Below are 19,984 nucleotides of genomic sequence, written 5' to 3'. Positions count from 1 at the left end.
CAGGCTGGTCACTTTATGGTCATATTGTGGCTAAAATAAAGATTTTCTGATCTGAGTGGGAAAATCTGTTCTAAAGGCTCACATGTTGTATTTGACCTTTTAAGCAGAAGTCACCATTTCGGTGCACTTCTACAGTTGGGTAATAAAAGCATCAAATCTGCCACTTCAGTAGCCAAAACAGTTGTCATGTTTTTGAGGAGAGACAAATGTAGTAAGAAGCTCTATACTAGTTCCTTTCAGAGGTTCTGGCAGACAGCTCCGTACTGTAGTTAATGTCCATATGTCAAAAACACAAGCTACCTGGTACACAGAAACGAAAGAATATCAGGGGACCAAGTACAAAAGATGGATTTCCTGCACTGTCTATATTAAAAACCGTTGACATTGTGAGGGCAAAGGATGGGATGGACTGTCGTAGATCTGAGTAATCATCAGAATAGGTGGCTGGCATTGTTCAGCTTTCAGTGGAAGCCTTCAGCTTCGCAATGGGGCCCTCTGACCCATTTGCTACTTGGAAGTACCCTACCTTTTACTCCGTACTCGATCATTTTGCTAAGAGTACTCTGGCTTTAAGCTACTTTGAGACCACAGACATAATAGTGGATTATGGGATCTGTTGAAATCTCTAAGCATATCTGAAATGAAAACTATGAGTGAATACAGCGAAAGTATGCTAAACTGGCACCCTACCTGAGCGTTATAAGGGATTTGTTCACTTCAGAAAATGTATTAATTATATCTGCACTGAATATTAAGTGCCTGATTTGGAGTTTGGTTGCAGAGCACACAGACAGATCTATTGGACCAGAGCTGTGTACAAATAAGAGTAGTTATGTGAGTACTTATCCAGAGTTTGGCAGATACTGGACATCTGCCAAAATTTGGTAGATGTCCCATCCTGTCTATTTAGAGTGCAAAGATATCTTTCCCCAGAGCATTGATACTCTAGAAGTCAAACAAAGTTGAGAGACGGGAATTTGATAGTTCTGCCAGATAGATTCAGGGAGACATCCTCCATAGAAGGGTGCTCCCACCTTCACTTCTGGGAAGAGCTACTCTCTTTAAAATAATCACCTCAGATTTGATTCTTTGACATTGAAAGGGTAAAAGACTGAGTCAGACATTGTTTTAGTTCTTTTTTTAAATGTACCCCTTCTGGGGAGTAAAGTCAGATAGCTATTTCTAGAGCTTTAATGTCTGAAACCCTTATAAATGAAATTAGACAAAGTAAGGTTGCTAACTTTAAGGTAATGTTTTTTAAGAGAAAGGTAATCATTACCTGGCCAAGAAGTAAAAAGTTTGAAAATTAATCAGACATCCGAGAGAGACTCATAATGAACTTTTTTTGGGGGGGGAGTCCTCCTTAGTCTCACACCGTTCTTAACTCTGCTTACTAAAGGGTCACTTCAAATTGCAAAATTATTAAACAAAGCATGACCTGCGGAAATAGCAGATATGTATCAATTAATTGTCCTATATGTCAGACCTGAGTTAAACAATTCCCCTAGATAGTTGGCTGCTTCAAGCACAGGAACCTACATGTGGTGAAACCCCCTTTCCCTGCACCAACTACACCATTTTTTCCAAACACTTCTGTATCTTTTTCTTGTTCCTGGGGCCCAAGATTCATCCTGTAGTCCTTAAGCTTCTCCTGAAAGGCATGAATATCTGCTTGTACCCCTGAAATCTTTCAGGCAAGATGGATAATTTTCACCTCTAAAACCAAAGAACATTCTTCTCTGTTTTAATCCTGCGGCAGACCGAAGGATACTGGGACCAACTGAGGTATGGCAACAGCAAGTTCCATAACCCCTGGGAGCCAAAGTTAAGAGTTCCAAAAGGGGCTTACCAGAATAATGCTGTGACCTTCTAACCTTACCCTCCTTAAAACTCTCTGAATCTTGGCAAAGGCATTACTGCCCTTCTTTCTCTAGACTTGCAGAACAGCGTCCATTGCCTTTGCCTCTGGATCCAGCCTCTAACTGAAATAGATGGGAACCTGATGGGTCAACCTGCTTGCAAATAAGTCTACTTGAATCAGACCCATAATGCATGAATCCATTTGAAAATCTCTGGATTCAAATTCCAGCCACTGGAATCCTAGAGATACCGGGAATTTCTATCTGGTCTCACATTATGAAGGCCTGGAATAAATTCTGCTTTTAACACAATCTTATGTTCCCAACAAAAAATACCAAATTCTCCTTTTCAAATTTGCCAAGGCCTTGGATTTCGAACCGCCCAAACAGTTTAGATAAGATACTGCTGTGAAATTGTCTAATCAGTCAATGTGACCAAATTTGTCAATGATTCCTTGAAGCTCATTAAAGCATTCAAACAAGCTAACATTTCTAAACAATTTATATGAAGGAACTTTTCTTCTTTGGACCATTTTCCACCTGTTTCTAAATCATTCAATCGACCTCCCCAGCCTAAATTGCTGGCATGTAATTCTAAAACTAATTCAGGGACAGTCCCAAAAATAGCTCTGCTGTTCCAGGCCTCGAGATTCCTCAACCACCAGTTTAGGTTTTCTCGAGCATCCACAGATAGGAGAAGAGAATTCCTGTACCGTAAGCCTTTCCTCAGTCCCCAAGCTTTCATTCTCCAGAGACCCCTGTAATGTAAAGGCCAGGAGAAATTGTCTGAATGCAGGATGACAGAAACCGCAAAACTCTCACAAGATCCCTTAGCAAAATTTCCTTCTTTGATAATACTGTTCTCACTTCCTTATTTTTGTTACTCTTTTTCTGAGAAATAATTAACTGAGATAGTAGCTTATCTACCTGGAACCCCAAAAATTCTAGTTTCTAAGTTGGAACCATGACAGATTTCTTTGTATTCACTATGAAACCTAGGCTCTCTGGAAGCTTGATTGTCCAACCTAGATGATCTAAGAGCTCTAACCTGTCCTAGGACATTAGTAAAATGTCATCCAAGTGCATGATTATTTGAACTCCCTTCTGTCTGAGGAAGGCTACCACTGGATGCAGCACCTTGGTGATCACCATGGGGCTGAGGACAGCCCAAAGGGGGAGGGGGGGGCGTCTTTCAGATCTAACTTTACTAACCAATCTTTTGTCTGCAATATATCTCTTAAAAGATGGATGCCTTCCATTTTGAAGTGTCTTACATTTATCACAGGTCGCCAACCATTGTCCTTTTTCTTTACTAAGAAAATTGTACTCACAAATCCTCATAATCTTTCTTGATCTGGAACTCGAATCAGTGCCCCTTTTTTTTATAACATCTGGGCCACCTCTGAATCTATTGGCGACATCTTTTCTGCATCTAAAGTCAACTCTTTGGGTTGTTTGACCGGAACTGGTATTTCCTAAATTTCTATCTTGAAACCAACCACAGTTTCTAAAACCCAAATATCTCTTGTAATTTATTTCCCAATTGTATTACATTTTTTAACCTTCCTCCTACTTTAGGCTGGGAAGAAACAACACTCACCTTCTAATCTAGAACTGGAAGGTCTAAATCTTCCACCATGGCCTGTCGAGATTCTCCCTCTCTGTGGGTAGAACTTTGAGTTGAGGTGATAGCCCCTGCCATAGATACCATAGTTCCTTGGTTCTTGCAAATAAAACTGGGACCTGAAGGCACCATGGCTGATAGCCAGTCCCCTCCTGTGAGCCCGTCCAAAAACTCTCCTGAAGCCGAAGACCCTTCTCATGGTAGTTAGGGCCTAACTAAAGGCCGTAAATGTGAAAACATATTTCCCCAAGGAGTTCCCTAAACTTTTCCCAAAGAGGAGTCCTTTTGAGTTTCCCATGCTCTCTCTAGTGGACAGGTGAGCCAACTTGGGGTTCATCCTCATAAGCACTGCGTTTCTCCTCTCAGTTATGAGGCTAGCATTGACATTGCCTAGCATGCAAATGGCACTTTGTGTCCAGCCCCTCAAGAGATCTATATTAACTCTTCCATTCTTGCCCCTGGCCTCCTTGGCCGTATCAAGGATGTGGGAAAAGTGGACCCAGGACGTCGAGGACTTTGTCCTGGCACTGTTTTAGGCATTTTCAATACCCTTTCTAAGATCTTTATCAAACTTAAACAGAAGTGTTATTAGTTCCAGGTCCAGGTTAGGGGTATTGCAAATGTTATCCTCAATAGAGGGTCTAGGACATTCAGCCCGAAGTAAATTCCAGGTTTCCTTATCCATAGATTTTCTGACCCATATATTTAGCAACGTGGTCCATTGGCCACCACTCTACATGGATGTATAATCATAGTTGGGTTAAACATCTCTCCCCCAAAGGGGTCTTTTACTTCATTAGAAGTCGAGGCCTGTTGAACTAGGTCAACATCCAGGCTTCCTAAAAGATCATGTGCATCAAAAACGTATTCGTCCAAATCCATGTAATCAAAGTCAGTGTCGTCGACAGTGGAATTTAGACTGCCCAATAATTCTTTTGTGCCATGAAGGTCACTTCTTTCAAACATGCCACTAAGGGCAACTTTTCTTTGCGCCCCATCAATGTAGCCCCTTCTTTTTGTGCTGCTAGGAACACCACTTTCCATTGTAGCACAAAGCTACCTGTTCCGTACATGTGTGGCTTAAAGTCTTCTCAGCATGTTTGTCCTTGTGGAAAGCCTTTCCCCTGCCATCCTGCCATGGGGTTTAGAGGAAGAAGGGGAGTTCCCTTCCAAGAGGGAAAAATAATTCTCCTCGGTGGAGGGTGTGAGAGGGGGGTCCCTCTTCCTCTCTGCCAGTGCAGCGTCCACCGCCTTCGGTCATAGGACCGAAGTTCCTTTTCCAAAATGTTTTTAATGGATTCTCTCATAAGGTCAGCTACTGCTTGGGACGGTTGGTTAGGGCCTTCCATCTATATATATATATATATTTTTTTTTTAATCAACAAATAATTGCAAACTGGGGGCTCGGCTGAAAAATAAACTAAGGCTCAGGGTGGTAATGATGGAAATGAGCTTTGAATAACGAATGACAATTTGGAAAAAGTAAATATAAAAGTAACTGCCTCCTTAAGTCAGCAGGGGGGGGGTCTAGAATAGAGATTGCTCCTTATCTGCAAAACTAAAAAACGCACAGACGGAAGCTGTTGGTATATCCTTCAAACTGCAACAGATGTAGCGGTTTCTAGACAACGCATGAGGTAACGCTTCCCTAGCAAGGAAAACAAGGAAGGACTTCTGGTCTTTTGCAACAGCAAAGGAGGTTTCCTGACAATGCTGTGAAAGACGTGACGCTGCAAAGGCATTTCCTTTCTTTTCTCTATTTGTTTCCTCTTCAAAACAAGGCACAAATTAAAAATGTTATTGAGTGCGAAGGCGACCTAAATATTCTCGCCTCTCCCCTCCAACATGGCAGTCTGTTATGGCATTACACGGGCACAATATGAGCAACACCAGAGCTCCAAAGGACCGGTTTTTCAATAAAGATATAGCCAAAGAGGCTTAAAAATAAACGAATATCCCTATTTTCTAGCAGGTTATTTTTGGAAGTGTAAAATGTCCTTGCTAGCGTGACAGAAAGTTTCAATTCTGTTAGTCAAATCAGGGATCTGTAGAGTGTGGCTATTCACCCGTGAGAGTCTCAAAGCGCTGGGGGAGGAACAGGGAGGTGCTGAGGATCAGTCGAAGAGCAAGGTCTTGAGGCCCTTGCTGAAGGGTGTTGCATGTCTTGGCGGTGATGTGGGAGAAGGATCTTCCTCCGGCTGTGGTTTTCTGGATGCGGGGAACCTTGGCGAGGGCTTGGTCGGCAGAGCGAAGTTGTCTGGCGGGAGTGTAGAAGGAGAGTCTGTGATTGAGGTAGGCTGGTCACCTCGTGTTAAGGACATGTAGGCGAGGATTATGCATTTTCTCTCTCCGCTTTAGGGTAAACTCATAACATCCATATAATAGAGTAGGTCCTATATATACATCCTTTAAGGAAAGGCTCTTCATCTTTCTTCATGCTAAATCATATCTAATCAGTTCCGCTCCTAAAAAAAAAAGATGACACACTGAAATAAGCTGCAACATCATGTATAATTTAAAAAACTAAATCCAGACACATTGAGAAACAACATCACTGTGGGATCTTCAAACAGTAGTCCAATAACGTAACTAGAATATTATATGTCCGGAGCTTCATACTAGTGAGGTAGAGTCCTATGAATGAGTGGGAGGGATAATCCTTGCCTCCCAGTCAGTAATAGAATTGAAACGTTCTGTCACGTTAGCTAGGAAAGTTTAGATTCTGTGTCGGGACCAGACTTTCAGATTTGGCTTGTTTAAAGCTGGCTGACCACCAGAGATGCCATGCCTGGGACTGATCTAAAGTAGAAGGTCTTAATTGTAGATTTGGAAGACCACTGTGCAGCCCTGAGAATATCCTCCAGGAAACCACCTAAAGTGAAGGCTTTTGCTGCCACTGCTCCCCTAGCAGAGTGCACTTCAAAAGATGACATGTCAGTGCCAGTGTCTTGTAAGATCCATCCGGCGAAACTGGCTTATAAGGCTTCTTGAGAGCTATGAGAAGCTGAGCCGTCCCAAATGGTGATGGCCTCATATGCTCTTAGGCACCTAATGACACACAGAATGGGGTAAGAAGGAAAGCAGGGTAGTGAACCACCCTGAATTTGGTTCTCCTGGAAATAGTGAATGAGCTCCCATCTAGGGTAAACATACATGCAATGATATCCAGTGCTCTCACATCTGAGACTCTTTTACATGATATTAGACATAGTAAAATCTCCAACTTACTTGTCAGTTCTCTTCGCCATAAATACTCATTGTCTTGCCATTATTGCAGTAGGCACTGAATCACATTTACATCCCAAAGGGATTAAAATGTGTTTAAAGGGGTTTTGACAAGCGTATACCCCTCAACAGTCTACATACCAGTGGGTGTTCACCTGCAGGAACGTCATGTAATGGCATGTGTCCCGCCAATATAGCCAATCTACAAGCATTGATCATGTCATAGGCCAAACTAGCACCCGCCAATACTGACAAAAATTCATGATGTAAACTACATCCGACCTCACAGGATCAAGATTCCATCGCAGACACCAGCGTGACCATCTATGCCAAACTGTGCTGTATTGCTTGATTGTAAAATCTGCCCATTCTCTTTTGATAAGGAGAGCAGCTTGTGCTGAAAGGCCTGGGATGTCCCAGCATCCCCTGTAATATTCCATGCCATCAACCGAAGATTACCATACTGAAGCAGCTGCAGCAGTTTGCTGTGACTGTCCATCAGAAGATGCAGAGCCTGGAAAAGCAGGATTGGAAAATCCATAGAAAGCTCCAAAAGAACTGAATACCAAACTTGTGATTACCAGAGTGGTGTCACCAGGATCACCTCTGCTTTCTATTGCCTAACCAGTGCTGAGTCTGACAATCATATAGAAGGTAGGAACCACATAACCCCTCATGTGGCTCCAATCCTGTAAGAAGGCATCTGCTGCCTCCGCCAGGGGATCTGGATGCCAGCTGAAGAATCGGGGTAGTTGATGATTGAGACGGGAGGCTAAGAGGTCCACCTGACATGGGCCCCACATGTCTATAACTGTTTGGAACAGACCTGGATCCAGCTTCCATGCACTGGAATCCTTCAGATATCTGGAATGCCAATCTTCTGTCTGGTTCAGACAGCCCAGTAAGTGCTCTGCTGTTACCGATATCTTGTTTAACAGGCAGTTACTCCAAAACTCTCTGGCTAAGTCTGCCAGTGCCTTCAAGCGCTTGCTGCTGATGTGATTTATGTAATGGACTATCTTTTCTTGAAGATGTGCATCTTCAAGAGAATGGAATAAGAGGTCTTGTTTGGCACTAGACTTCGCACCACAAAGGACCCTGCCAGAAATTCTAAACAGTTGATGTGCAGAGCCTCTTTGTTTTCTGACCACAGTCCTTCTATGGTAACATCCTCACATCGAGCTTCCCATCCCTGACGGCTTGCGTCGGATTCTGTAATTACGTCCGTGGTCGTACCGAAGATGTCCTTTTGGTCCATGCGTGCATGTGGTCGAGCCACCAACGATTCTCCATCCAGGCTTCTGGAGAAAGACTAATCTCCTGAGCATATGTCAACCCCCTTCTGAGGTGCAATGATAGAGCACTCTGTAATGTAACCGCCCCAGAAAAATAGCCTGGATAGACGATGAAAAAGCCCTACAATCCTGGCTAAATGTCGAAGAGATATGCTTTCCCTCACCAATATCTTGCACAGTTCACTGCGAATGAGGATTATTCACTCCGGGGTAACTTGAGTGACTGGAGTATCAAATCTAACTTGAAGCCTAAGACACTAGCTTCTCTGTGGGGAGTAACTCCGTTTTTTTGGAGTTGACAATAAAACCTAGGTGCTGGCAAAGGGATAATGTCAATTGGAATCGTGCTTTCCATGACCGGCCGGAGTACCTTGCTGAAGCACTATGGTGCAGAGATGCAGAGAACAGACAGAACGGAACGCAGGTGAATTTGAAGATTTGTCCCCTCCACTCAAATTCAGAAAACGTCTGTGGGGTGGAAAAATTGGGATGGTAAGGTAGGTGTCCTTCAAATTCAGTTTATCTAGCCAATCGTTTGAAAGAAGTATATCTCGAAGGACGTGAATATACTCCGTCTTTAAATGTCACTTCACTACCCATTTGTTGAATTCTTTCAAATTGATCTTGAAGCTGAACACTTTGCCTTTCTTCTCACACTTTTTAGTAACAAATTGTTCACTTTGTGATCTACCACCTTCATACCTTCCTGTGAGAAAACCAGAGTCCTGGGACGTGAGCTTTGATGAGGAGTACTGTAAAACTCTATGTGAAAAGCTCTCACCTTTTGAAGTACTGTGTATCCCTTGTTATGTTTGTCCAGTTGTGCAGGAGTCTTTACAACCTTCCCTCATCTCTTGTAGGGGAAGTAGAGGTATTGCTTACCATTGGTATCTTCAGCAATGTTGTTGACTCCTTGGAAGGCTCCCTTGCCGCTTCATCCACAGCTGCATCCACGGGAGGGGAAGAAACCCCCGAACTCTTTTGGTCCTGCCACTGCATTGAATATCTGGTTTGTAACTTGTGGGGGTTGGATTTATACGCCCGGCCGGAGGAGTGACCCCTACCTCTTCCAGTCCCTGTAGAACCTTTTGGCCAAAGACTTTTCGCATAGACTGCTGCTCCTTATGCAGGGAAGAAAAAGTTGTGACAAACTTGGTAAGTTCTTTAATGAAAGGGTCTTCGGAGAGGCCTCCATCAGCTACAAGTCCTGCTGCTATGGTAGCCAATTTTTCTCAGCTTGGGGTCAGTCTTTATAAGCAAAAACGTCTGTGCTCCATTGACAAAGCACAATTGGCTTTTCCTAAAAAACACAGTGCCCATTGTGCTTAGCTAAAGAGGATTGTAGAACTGATTAAGTTGCCCAATTCCCGGGCCTCTTTCACCATGTCTAAGATCTTTGCGAGTGGGCTTAGGACATCAGGCACTTTATCCTGGCAGGACTTCCAGGACCAATCAAGGCCCTTCTTCGGGTTCTTGAAAAACGTAGCAATAAAGGTCGTCATTTTGCTATCAATCTCACGGGTACAGGCGACTTTGCCAGCTGAGGGTCTATGACATTCTGCCCTTAGTAGGTCCTGGACCTCTTTTACCATGGGTTTCTGGATACAACTGGCCACATACAGTGCTACCTTGTTTGTGGGAACACAATCCGCAGAGCGGGGATGATATATATTTTCCAGGTTTAACATTTCTGATGGATACAACTACCTGTGGATTCCTCACCTTATGAATTCGATCCTTGCGCCAGCATCCGACGGAAAGTCTTCTTCCTAGCCGTCCATGTCGACGAGAACGTCATAATGGCACGGCTCCGCGTGACTCCGTCTGACGTCAACGTGGCAATAAGAGGTCCTCGTCGGCGTACTAACGTCAGTTTTTCCTTTTTCCGTGCTTCGACGCCAACGTTTTTTTCTTCCTGGCCCGTTGGTAACTGTAGCGATCTCTTGAAGTTACAATGTCACCTCCGAAGAAGTCCGGGTTTAAGCCGTGTAGGGAATGCGGGGGTCGGTTGTCAGTGACCGACCCCCATTCGGACTGTATTTGGTGTTTAAGCTCCGAACATGATGTGGAAGGTTGTTCTTCGTGCCAGAGCATGAATCCGAAAGCTCTGAAGGAACGCGAAGCAAAGCTCTTTTTGGCCAAGGCAAAGAAGAAGGAACACAAGAAGGTGTCTTCCCATGCTTCTCCCAAAAAGCATAAGAATCGGCGTCATCATGACTCTCGGCGCCGTTCGGAGCGGAGCCGATCAAGAAGTCGTTCGAGGTCGAGATCTCGTTCGTCACTGCGCCAGGAGACGTGGGAGATGAGTCCTACGGTCACACCTCAGCCGGAGAGTCCGGGGTTGTCACCGGCGCCTTCAGTCTATGAGGTCACTCAACGTAGTCCTCGCTTCTTGCCGGCGCCGAGGGATCCTGATGTTCCCAAGACTTCTGCACAGCAGTACCCGGCTTTCCCGACTCCAGGGACGGATCCGGCCGCATTTTTGAATGCGATGTATGCTGTTTTTCAATCCATGGCCCCTGCTGGTGCACCGGCGGGTCCCAAGGGGCCATTGGCATTCAATTTGGGCTCGCTGGCGTCGTACAGGGCTGCTCTATTCATTCCTGTCTGCCCTACAGAGCCTGGTGGTCCGGCGCTGGGGGTTTCCCCTGGCAGGAGTCCTTCGCCTGGGACCGTGGATCCGTTGGCTTCTCATCCGACTCCTTCTCCGCGCCATCCGGCGTCATTGATGGCCTCATCCAGACCGGCTCCATCTCCTTCTGTTCATTCGGCGTCGAGGAGGTCATCTGCCGACTTCGGGCCAGCGCCGGCTCCAGCGCCGGTTGAATCTGGGAGCCTTCTTGAACCGGTTTGGGGTCTGAGATCATCGGCGTCGATGGAGTCCTTGTCGATGCCGGCTCTGGAGACGCATTTAAGATCTCGAAGGAAGGCATTGAGGCTTCTGGAGGAAGAGGAATACAGAAGGCTTGGGGAAGGTGAGATAGAGCCTTCTGATGATTTCCAGGGACTTGCCACTGCAAGTGGTTTGGATACTTCCCCGGAGTGGGACATTGCTTCTCCGGGGGAGTTTACTGAGGAGGCCGCCTCCTTCCATGCTGTGGTGAGGAAGGCAGCTGACTACCTGGATTTGCCTTTGTCCTCGGCAGAAGTTAAGACTAACCTGCTCACAGAGGTTCTTCATCCATCTTCCTCCAGTGCTGACCCTTTGTTGCCTTTTAATGAGGCTTTGACTGAGCCTATTATAGACCTATGGAAAAAGCCGGTGACATCTCCTGCTGTGAACAGGGCAGTGGCGAGAAGGCATAGAAGTGCCCCAGGAGATCCAGTTTTTCTATCTCGTCACCCGTCTCCGGAGAGTTTGGTGGTTCAGGCTTCATGTTCTGCAAAGTCTGCCCCTGGTACATTCCCTGGTGTTCCAACAGACAGAGGATGGAGCAATCCTCGAAGAAAATTTTCTCCTCTTGCAGCATGGCCCTAAAAGCTACCAATTCCACCTGTGTGCTAGGCAGATACAGCCATGCCCTAATGGACTCTGCTAAGGAGATGGCGAAAGATCTGCCACAGGAAGTGCAAAAATCTTTTGGGTCCCTTTTCTTGGATGCGCAAGCTGCTGCACAGCAGATTATTCAATCTGGCTTGGATACCACGGATTCTATTACCAGGGCCATGGGAACATCAGTGGCTACGAGAAGGCATGCCTGGCTAAGATCTTCGGGTTTCTCGTCAGATGTACAATCCACTTTAATGGACCTTCCATTTGATGGGGAAAAGCTGTTTGGGGACAAGGCAGACTCTGCCCTTGAACGGTTTAAGGACTGTCGGGCTACAGCTAAGTCCTTGGGTTTGCAGACCCCTTCTGCTACATTGTACAGACCTTTTCGTAGGTTTCGAGGGTTTGCTAGAGGTTCTGCCTTTCGTAGGTCTCAGTCTTATGCCCAACAACCTGTCAACCCGCCCTATCGTGCCTTCAGAGGGCGAGGTAGGGGTAGGGCTAGAGGACCAGCCCAGCAGCTCTCTTCTTCTTCATCCTCCTCTGGTGGACAACAGCAGAAGCAGCCCTAGTTTTCCCCACTTTATCAGTCATACTTCTCCTGTAGGGGGAAGATTGAGTCTTTTTCTACAGCAATGGAGGTCAATTACAACAGACTCGTGGGTGCTAGCAGTTGTGGAAAAGGGCTATGCTCTCCCCTTTCAGGAGTTTCCTCCTCCCTTCCCTCCCGTCCCTCCTTTTGTTCAGAAGACCATCTTCTGTTGTTGCAACAGGAGGTTGTAACCATGTTGGCAAAGGGCGCTATAGAGTTGGTACCGTTGCAGGAAAGGGGTCAGGGGTGTTATTCAAGGTATTTCCTGATTCCCAAGGTGGACGGTCGGTTGCGGCCGATACTAGACTTGAGGATTTTGAATTTGTTCCTCAAGCAGGAAAAATTCAAAATGCTAACCCTAGCGCAGGTGCTATTGGCGTTGAACGAAGGAGACTGGATGGTGTCTGTCGACTTGCAGGACGCGTACTTTCATGTTCCCATAATCAAGTCGCACAGGAAGTATCTCCGTTTTGTGGTCGGATCGCAACATTACCAGTTTGCGGTCCTTCCGTTTGGTCTTACTTCAGCACCCCGGGTCTTCACAAAGGTGATGGCAGTTGTGGCAGCACATCTCAGAAAGAGGGAGGTAGCGGTTTTTCCCTACCTGGACGATTGGTTGATCAAAGCCAAGTCTCCAGAGATTGGGTTGTCTCACCTGCGAATGACAACGCAGTTGTTGTTCGATCTGGGCTTTTCGGTGAACGTACCCAAATCTCACCTGGAGCCCTCTCAACGCCTCCTGCTCATAGGGGCAGTACTGGACACGACAAAGTTTCGGGCCTACCCCCGCCTCAGCGGGTACGGGACATTCAGGGGCTGATTCCTTTGTTTCAAAGTGGAGCGGCAGTTCCAGTCCCCAAGGTCTTACGCCTATTGGGTCTGTTTGCTTCTTGCATTCTGTTGGTCACTCATGCTCGCTGGCATATGAGGGCTCTTCAGTGGTGCCTCCGCAGACAGTGGTTCCGGCACAAGGGGGATCTCAGGGATTCAATAAAGATCTCCAGGGACGCTGTAGCGGATCTTCTTTGGTGGGCAGAGGACGGCATCCTTTCCCAAGGAAAACCGTTTTCACTGCCGCCTCCAGTGGCCACAGTGATATCGGATGCTTCCACTATAGGGTGGGGAGCTCATCTGGGGGACCTGGAGATCAAGGGTCGTTGGTCTCCAGCAGAACAGATGTTGCATATCAATCTGTTGTAATTGCGGGCTGTACGTTTGGCGCTCAAGGCCTTCCTCCCTTCCCTTCGCGGTCAGTCAGTTTGGATCCTGACGGAAAACACTACCGCAATGTGGTATATAAACAAGCAGGGAGGAGTGGGGTCGTATCTTCTTTGCCGAGAAGCTCTACGACTCTGGTCCTGGGCTCAGGACCATCAGATTTGCTTGATGGCGAATCATTTGGCCGGAGTGTTGAATGTACATGCAGACGTTCTCAGTCGTCACTTCTCATTAGATCACGAATGGCGTCTCCATCCGGATCTAGTCCTCCACATCTTCGAGATGTGGGGTACTCCTCAGGTGGATTTATTTGCCACTCGGGAGAACGCGCATTGCCCGTTATTCGGCAGCCTCCAGTATCTGATGCAAGGGGCGTTGGGGGACGCGTTTCAGATGTCCTGGAGCGGCCAGTTGCTTTACGTGTTTCCCCCCATACCCTTGATTCCTCGGGTTTTGAGGAAGGTTCTTCAAGACCGGGCCTAAGTCATATTGGTGGCACCGGACTGGCAGAGAAGGGTATGGTATACAGACCTACTTCAACTCTCTCAGTGCCCTCCGCTCCGTCTCCCGCTCAGGGCAGATCTCCTCTCTCAATCGCAGGGGCAGGTTTTACACCCCCACCTCCAGAGCCTGCACCTTCATGCCTGGAGATTAAACGGGGCAACCTGAGTTCCTTTTCTCTCCCACCGGATGTAGTGGATGTTATACTATCGTCCAGGCGACACTCCACTAAATCTATTTATGCCGGAAGGTGGGCAAAATTTGTGCTGTGGTGTGGAGAGAACCAAAAAGATCCTTTAAAGGCCCATCTTTCAGATGTACTTTTGTTCGTTCTTAGTTTGGTGAAGAAAGGCTGTGCTATAGCTACAGTTAAGGGTTATTTGGCAGCTCTGTCGGCGTTTCTTTGCCTTCCGGGCCAGCCCTCTTTATTCAAGTCTCCCATTGCACATAGGTTCCTTAAGGGTTTGGTGAATAGCTTTCCTCCTACTCCTATTCACATGCCTCAGTGGGACTTAAATCTTGTCTTAACATTCTTAATGGGTTCGCCTTTTGAGCCCATGCATTCATGTCCATTGAGATATTTAGCCTTCAAGACTGTTTTCTTGATAGCAATTACTTCTGCCAGGAGGATTGGAGAGCTTCAGGCACTTTCCGTTAAGCCCCCTTTCACTATGTTTTTCTCTGATAAAGTGGTTCTAAAAACCAGGGCTGCTTTTCTGCCGAAAGTTGTCACCCCTTTTCATATAGGGCAGAATATCACTCTTCCTGCTTTTTACCCTCCTCCTCACCCGTCTGAAGAAGAAGAGAGACTCCATAGGTTGGACCCTAAGAGGGCCCTGAGTTTTTATCTCGAACGAACTAAAGACTTTCGTTTGGATGAGCAACTGTTTGTTGGATATGCTGGTCAGCAAAAGGGAAGAGCTGTACAGAAAAGAACACTCTCCAGGTGGGTCATCTTGTGTATCAAGATCTGTTACTCTTTGGCAAAAAAGGTCCCTCCTGAAGGTATCAGGGCCCACTCTACTAGGGCTAAATCCGCATCCTCGGCTTTGGCGAGGGGAGTTCCATTGATAGATATATGTAAAGCGGCAACATGGGCGTCCCTCCATACTTTCGTAAAACATTACTGTTTAAACTCTGAGATGAGGAGGGACGGTCACTTTGCTCGCTCGGTATTGCAAGATTTCTTGGTGTAATCAGGCGGGCACCCACCACCGAGTGCGGTACTGCTTGGGACTCTATTCATAAGGTGAGGAATCCACAGGTAGTTGTATCCATCAGAAGAACAAGTTACTTACCTTCGGTAACGCTTTTTCTGGTGGATACACTGACTACCTGTGGATTCCTCACGGTCCCTCCCGCCTCCCCGTTGCCTGCCTGGTTAAATTCTTATCTTGCAGTATTTAGATTAATATTTATTCTTATATTTTTATATATATATATATATATTTGTATGTATATGAATGCGCATATATATTTATATGTATATAGTGATATTTCTCTATATATTTTCGTATATTCATGTATTTCAACTCTCAATAAGAATTGATGGTTTAAATGGTCAAGGTTTTTGTGTGCCTATATCTTTCTATATTATTTATCAATTTTCATGGTCGGTTTACTCCTATTTGCTTTAAGGACACGGAAAATGAGGTGAAACTGACGTTAGTACGCCGACGAGGACCTCTTATTGGCACGTTGACGTCAGACGGAGTCACGCGGAGCCGTGCCATTATGACGTCCTCGTCGACGGCTAGGAAGAAGACTTTCCGTCGGATGCTGGCGCAAGGATCGAATTCATAAGGTGAGGAATCCACAGGTAGTCAGTGTATCCACCAGAAAAAGCGTTACCGAAGGTAAGTAACTTGTTCATCTGGCACACCTGCAGCTGCCTGCGGGTTAGGCTTACTCTGATCGTCCAGCCTGGGTCTCTTGGCACCACCTTCCGGCCACCACAATCTACTGGAACCTGGTTGATCAGAAGAGTGCCCATTGGGATTATCTCAGTCGTCCCCGGCATTCCCATCTATTCCCTTTGGGGAATAGGAATCATCAACTGGGGTCACCCTGGGTGGGGAATCTACCTCCTGATCCCCAAGGGCATTGAGATGCTGTTTCAGGAAGGCTTTCCGCAATCTATCAAAAGCATCTGAGGATGGCGAAACCTACCTTGCCTTGGTGGCGGAATTAGCTGTGCTCCTGCCCTTACTATCGTCCTGAGTGTCAACAGGGGATAAAGGCCCCTTGCCTTCCCTGTCCGGGTTAACATATTGTGTTGGGCTGTAAGCTGTACAGTTTGCCTACTCAAAGGCTCCAGGGCTGAGGAAATGACTCTCTGGAAAGAGGCATTCAGTGGCGTCCACTAAGTCCTCGTGGATGGAAAGGAGCATGTGCTTCTCTTCCACCGACTCCCAATAATTACCTGCACCTGCCATGGATGTTCAGGCACAGTGTACTGGACACGGGCCCAAAAGATAAGAGGACTCCCCAGATGCTTAAGCACAAGAATTGTGTGTGCCAATGCTTATTTATATTAGAACTGAAAAGACACTTAGACGCTCTCTAATTAAGTATGGACTGTCATTTACAGCTCTGCAGCAAAGGAGCCGCTAATGTGGCGCAATACCAGAGTGACACTGCTAACATGCGCACTCTTTTGAACAACAAAAACGCCTCCCTTCACAAAGCGGAAGGAGGAGACAACGAGCTGCACAGAGGAAAGCAGAGCAACTCACTTCAGGCTCCCGAAGTGAGTAAGAAGCTGGTGGGCTGTGCACCATGCACTCCCCAGAGGGCCTGGCAGCGCACTGCTAAACTGCTGGGGAAGATCGGGTTCAGCGTGGGGCTCTCGAGCAGCCTATAGTAATGTTACGGTGCGGCTAAAGCCGACATGGTAGCCTGTTTCACATGCTTGAATCCGTCACCGTTCACACTATGTGCACAATCGAAATGCGCTGACTCAGAATCACCACAAATGCAGAGCAAATAATAACAGAAATACAATACATTCAAAAAGGAAAATCACTTGGCTGGTTAGCAGCTAAGAAAGAGGAAGTACTTTTCCTTGATGGATGTGTATGTAGAACTTACTCTGTTTATGGATGTTATGAGTTCAACCCCCAAAGACTCACGGGATATGTAGTATTTATTCTGTTCAAGGTTTTTCGTAATGTTGGTAATGGCTGCTGAGCAATAAAGTGGAGAGAGAAGATGCATAATCTCTGCCTCCGATCCTGACATAGAACCCTCAAACATTTCCAAGAAAACACATATAAAACATGGCATAACATACATTGGCGAAGCACAACGTCACCTTCTGGGGTATTTTGGCATTGAATAAGAGATGTGCACAGGTACTCATTTGATTGACCTCTGAAGGAAGAAAGGCTGACTGTACCCTCTAGGATCCAAACTCATGATTGTGGGGTCAAACAGATATTCTAGTAGAGGATGCATTAGTCCACTGAGTTACCAGTGGACAGTTACAGCTGATGCAGTTTCACAGGAGTACTCATGAAATTCTTTGCTTAATTCAATTTTTTCACTCAAAAACTTATATTCGCTCATGCAACAATATGGGATAAGTCAACATGCACTCCATTCCTCTTTTTTAAACACTTTTCTCCATGTATCAAATATTTTCCATGAAGAAAACTTCCTTTTACCACACTGCCACCATTTTTGGGATGTGTCCTTCCATTTCCGCCCTTGAAAAGGGTTTTATCCCTCCCCTTGACTGGGGTAAATCTCTGCATTTTCCATGGTGGGAGTTGGTCTGGAAATGGTTGGTGAATGGTGCTTAATAAACATCGGAAATTAACTGCACAAACCTTCCGGACATTATGCTCTGGAACACCCACTCTCTCCAACTGGCATAATATTTACTCTCACAAAATTCTGTGCGTGACTAAGGGCCATATGTATGAAGCACCACATTTGTGATTCCCAAATAGCGTTTTTTTACCAAATCGTCGTTTGGAAATTGCTAAATGCGATGTAACAAAAGATTCGCAAACAAATGTAATTTAAATATAATTGAAATATTGATGCTATGAGCAAACACACTCTAATCTTTGAATTGGAATACTACCTGGTCCAGTAAAAAACAGATGTAGCGTTGCACCCTGATTTGTTCCAAAAGGCAGCTTCAGCTTATTACCTGGTGTCATCCTGCCTAGAGCCTCAGGAAACCAAAGGGGACACTTAGGGGGTCATTCCGACCCCAGCGGGCGGCGGGTGCTGCCCGCCGGGCGGAGTCCGCCAGAAGACCGCACCGCGGTCAAATGACCGCGGCGGTCATTCTGACTTTCCCGCTGGGCGGGCGGGCGACCGCCAAAAGGCCGCCCGCCCGCCCAGCGGGAAACCCCCAGCAACGATGAAGCCGGCTCCGAATGGAGCCGGCGGAGTTGGTGGTGTGCGACGGGTGCAGTGGCACCCGTCGCGATTTTCAGTGTCTGCTAGGCAGACACTGAAAATCATTATGGGGCCCTGTTAGGGGGCCCCTTGCACTGCCCATGCCTGTGGCATGGGCAGTGCAGGGGCCCCCAGGGGCCCCACGACACCCGTTCCCGCCATCCTGTTCCTGGCGGTTTTTACCGCCAGGACCAGGATGGCGGGAAGGGGGTCGGAATCCCCATGGCGGTGCTGCGAGCAGCACCGCCATGGAGGATTCTTTGGGGCAGGGTTAAACCGGCGGGAAACCGCTGGTTGCCCTTTTCTGACCGCGGCTTTACCGCCGCGGTCAGAATTGCCCATGAAGCACCGCCAGCCTGTTGGCGGTGCTTCCGCGGCACTCTGCCCTGGCGGTTTTCAACCGCCAGGGTCAGAATGACCGCCTTAATGCCCTGTATTAGCTTTTGTATAGCTTTTTGTTTATGGTTCCAAAATTGCTAACTGTACATTTCTAATGAATTGTCATGTGATCATGAATAAGTTTCTGTATTTTCATCTGAATAGGTGACTTCAGGATGATAATCGGGGAAGATCGGTCAAAGGTACTAAATATAGTGAAGGCCAACATGTCACATTTTCAGAAGTTATACAGCAGTATGCTTGAAGAGTGCCCCCAGGTGGTGTATAAGCACACACAGGGCAGACTGGAGGTAAATATTTCCCTTGTATTTGATGCAAAAGAGGTCTGACCTAAATGTCTGTATTAGGTCAATGTGTTTTTATATTCTTTTATAGCGTTGTGCCCTGTATCGCAGGAGTATGTAATAATATCTTATTGCAGAGTTCATATTCGCGCTCATTCAGACAAAATTATTAGAACTATAAGCAAAACATTTCATAAACTGGTATCTTATTTCACTAATAATGCTAATAATGATTAAAGATTAAGTCCCACCATGCCCCCCCCACACAAACAGTTTTTATGCTTTGAATAGTTCACATGGCACAAGGCTAGAATCATCCAGTCATTTTATTTTTTCTAATGTATCTTGATCCAACATTAAGAGGGTCATTACGAGTTCAGCAGATGGTTTTTACTATCCACCGAACTTCCGTCCGGGAGGTTGTCGCCACACAGGCTACCTCCCTGCCAGCCCCATTAAGAGTTTCCTGCTAGGCTGGCGGAAACCTCGGGAAACATACTACAACATTGTGACAGTCTTGTAATCGAGCCGGTGGCAATGCTGTAGCCCGCATGGTGCACCACTGCAATGTTCACTGTCTGCAGAACAGACAGTGAACATTATGATGGTGCTGGGCAGGGGGCAGCCTTTTCATGGCGGTGTTATCGCTATGAAGAGGCTGGTGGAGAACAAGGTCATAATCTCCTGGGCAGCGTTGCTTGAAGCGCTGCCTTGGTGGATTTGGATATCCGCCACCACCATACTGCTGGGATCCAAGATCCTTGCGGTGCTGGCGGTTGCCTGACGGTCTGACCACCAGGGTTTTAATGTGGCGGTCTGACCGCCACATTCGTAATGAGCCCTTAAGAGCTGGAAACTAAAGACTCTTTGAAGATCATGCTTGCACCCTTGACATCAGAGTGTTTAGGAATTGGCTCTAAGTCACACTGACAAGTGCCCACTGTAATTATAGTCTGTCTGGCATCCTCCTCTACTTCAATGTGGTAACTGTAAACCCTGAATATGACAAGGTTAATGTGGAGTGGTCCAGACGAAAAAACAAGTAGAGAAAAGAGGAGGAAGGAGAAATTACACATTCAATAAG

At 46.4% G+C, this 19,984-nt stretch overlaps 1 protein-coding gene across 2 annotated transcripts in view; it reads left to right on the top strand.

The window, feature by feature from the left end:
• TAMM41 (TAM41 mitochondrial translocator assembly and maintenance homolog) overlaps positions 1-19,984 on the top strand; it is a 236,417-nt gene that overhangs the window by 129,381 nt on the left and 87,052 nt on the right. For both annotated transcript variants that reach the window (XM_069206661.1, XM_069206660.1), the window contains exon 5: positions 18,761-18,906. In XM_069206661.1, coding sequence (XP_069062762.1) covers positions 18,761-18,906 — 146 coding nt within the window. The remainder of the gene's footprint in view (positions 1-18,760; positions 18,907-19,984) is intronic.

Source organism: Pleurodeles waltl, chromosome 9 (genome assembly GCF_031143425.1).
Source record: "Pleurodeles waltl isolate 20211129_DDA chromosome 9, aPleWal1.hap1.20221129, whole genome shotgun sequence".
Taxonomy (NCBI): domain Eukaryota; kingdom Metazoa; phylum Chordata; class Amphibia; order Caudata; family Salamandridae; genus Pleurodeles; species Pleurodeles waltl.
The sequence above is the reverse complement of the archived record's forward strand: the minus strand, read 5'-3'. Positions and strand labels throughout refer to the sequence as shown.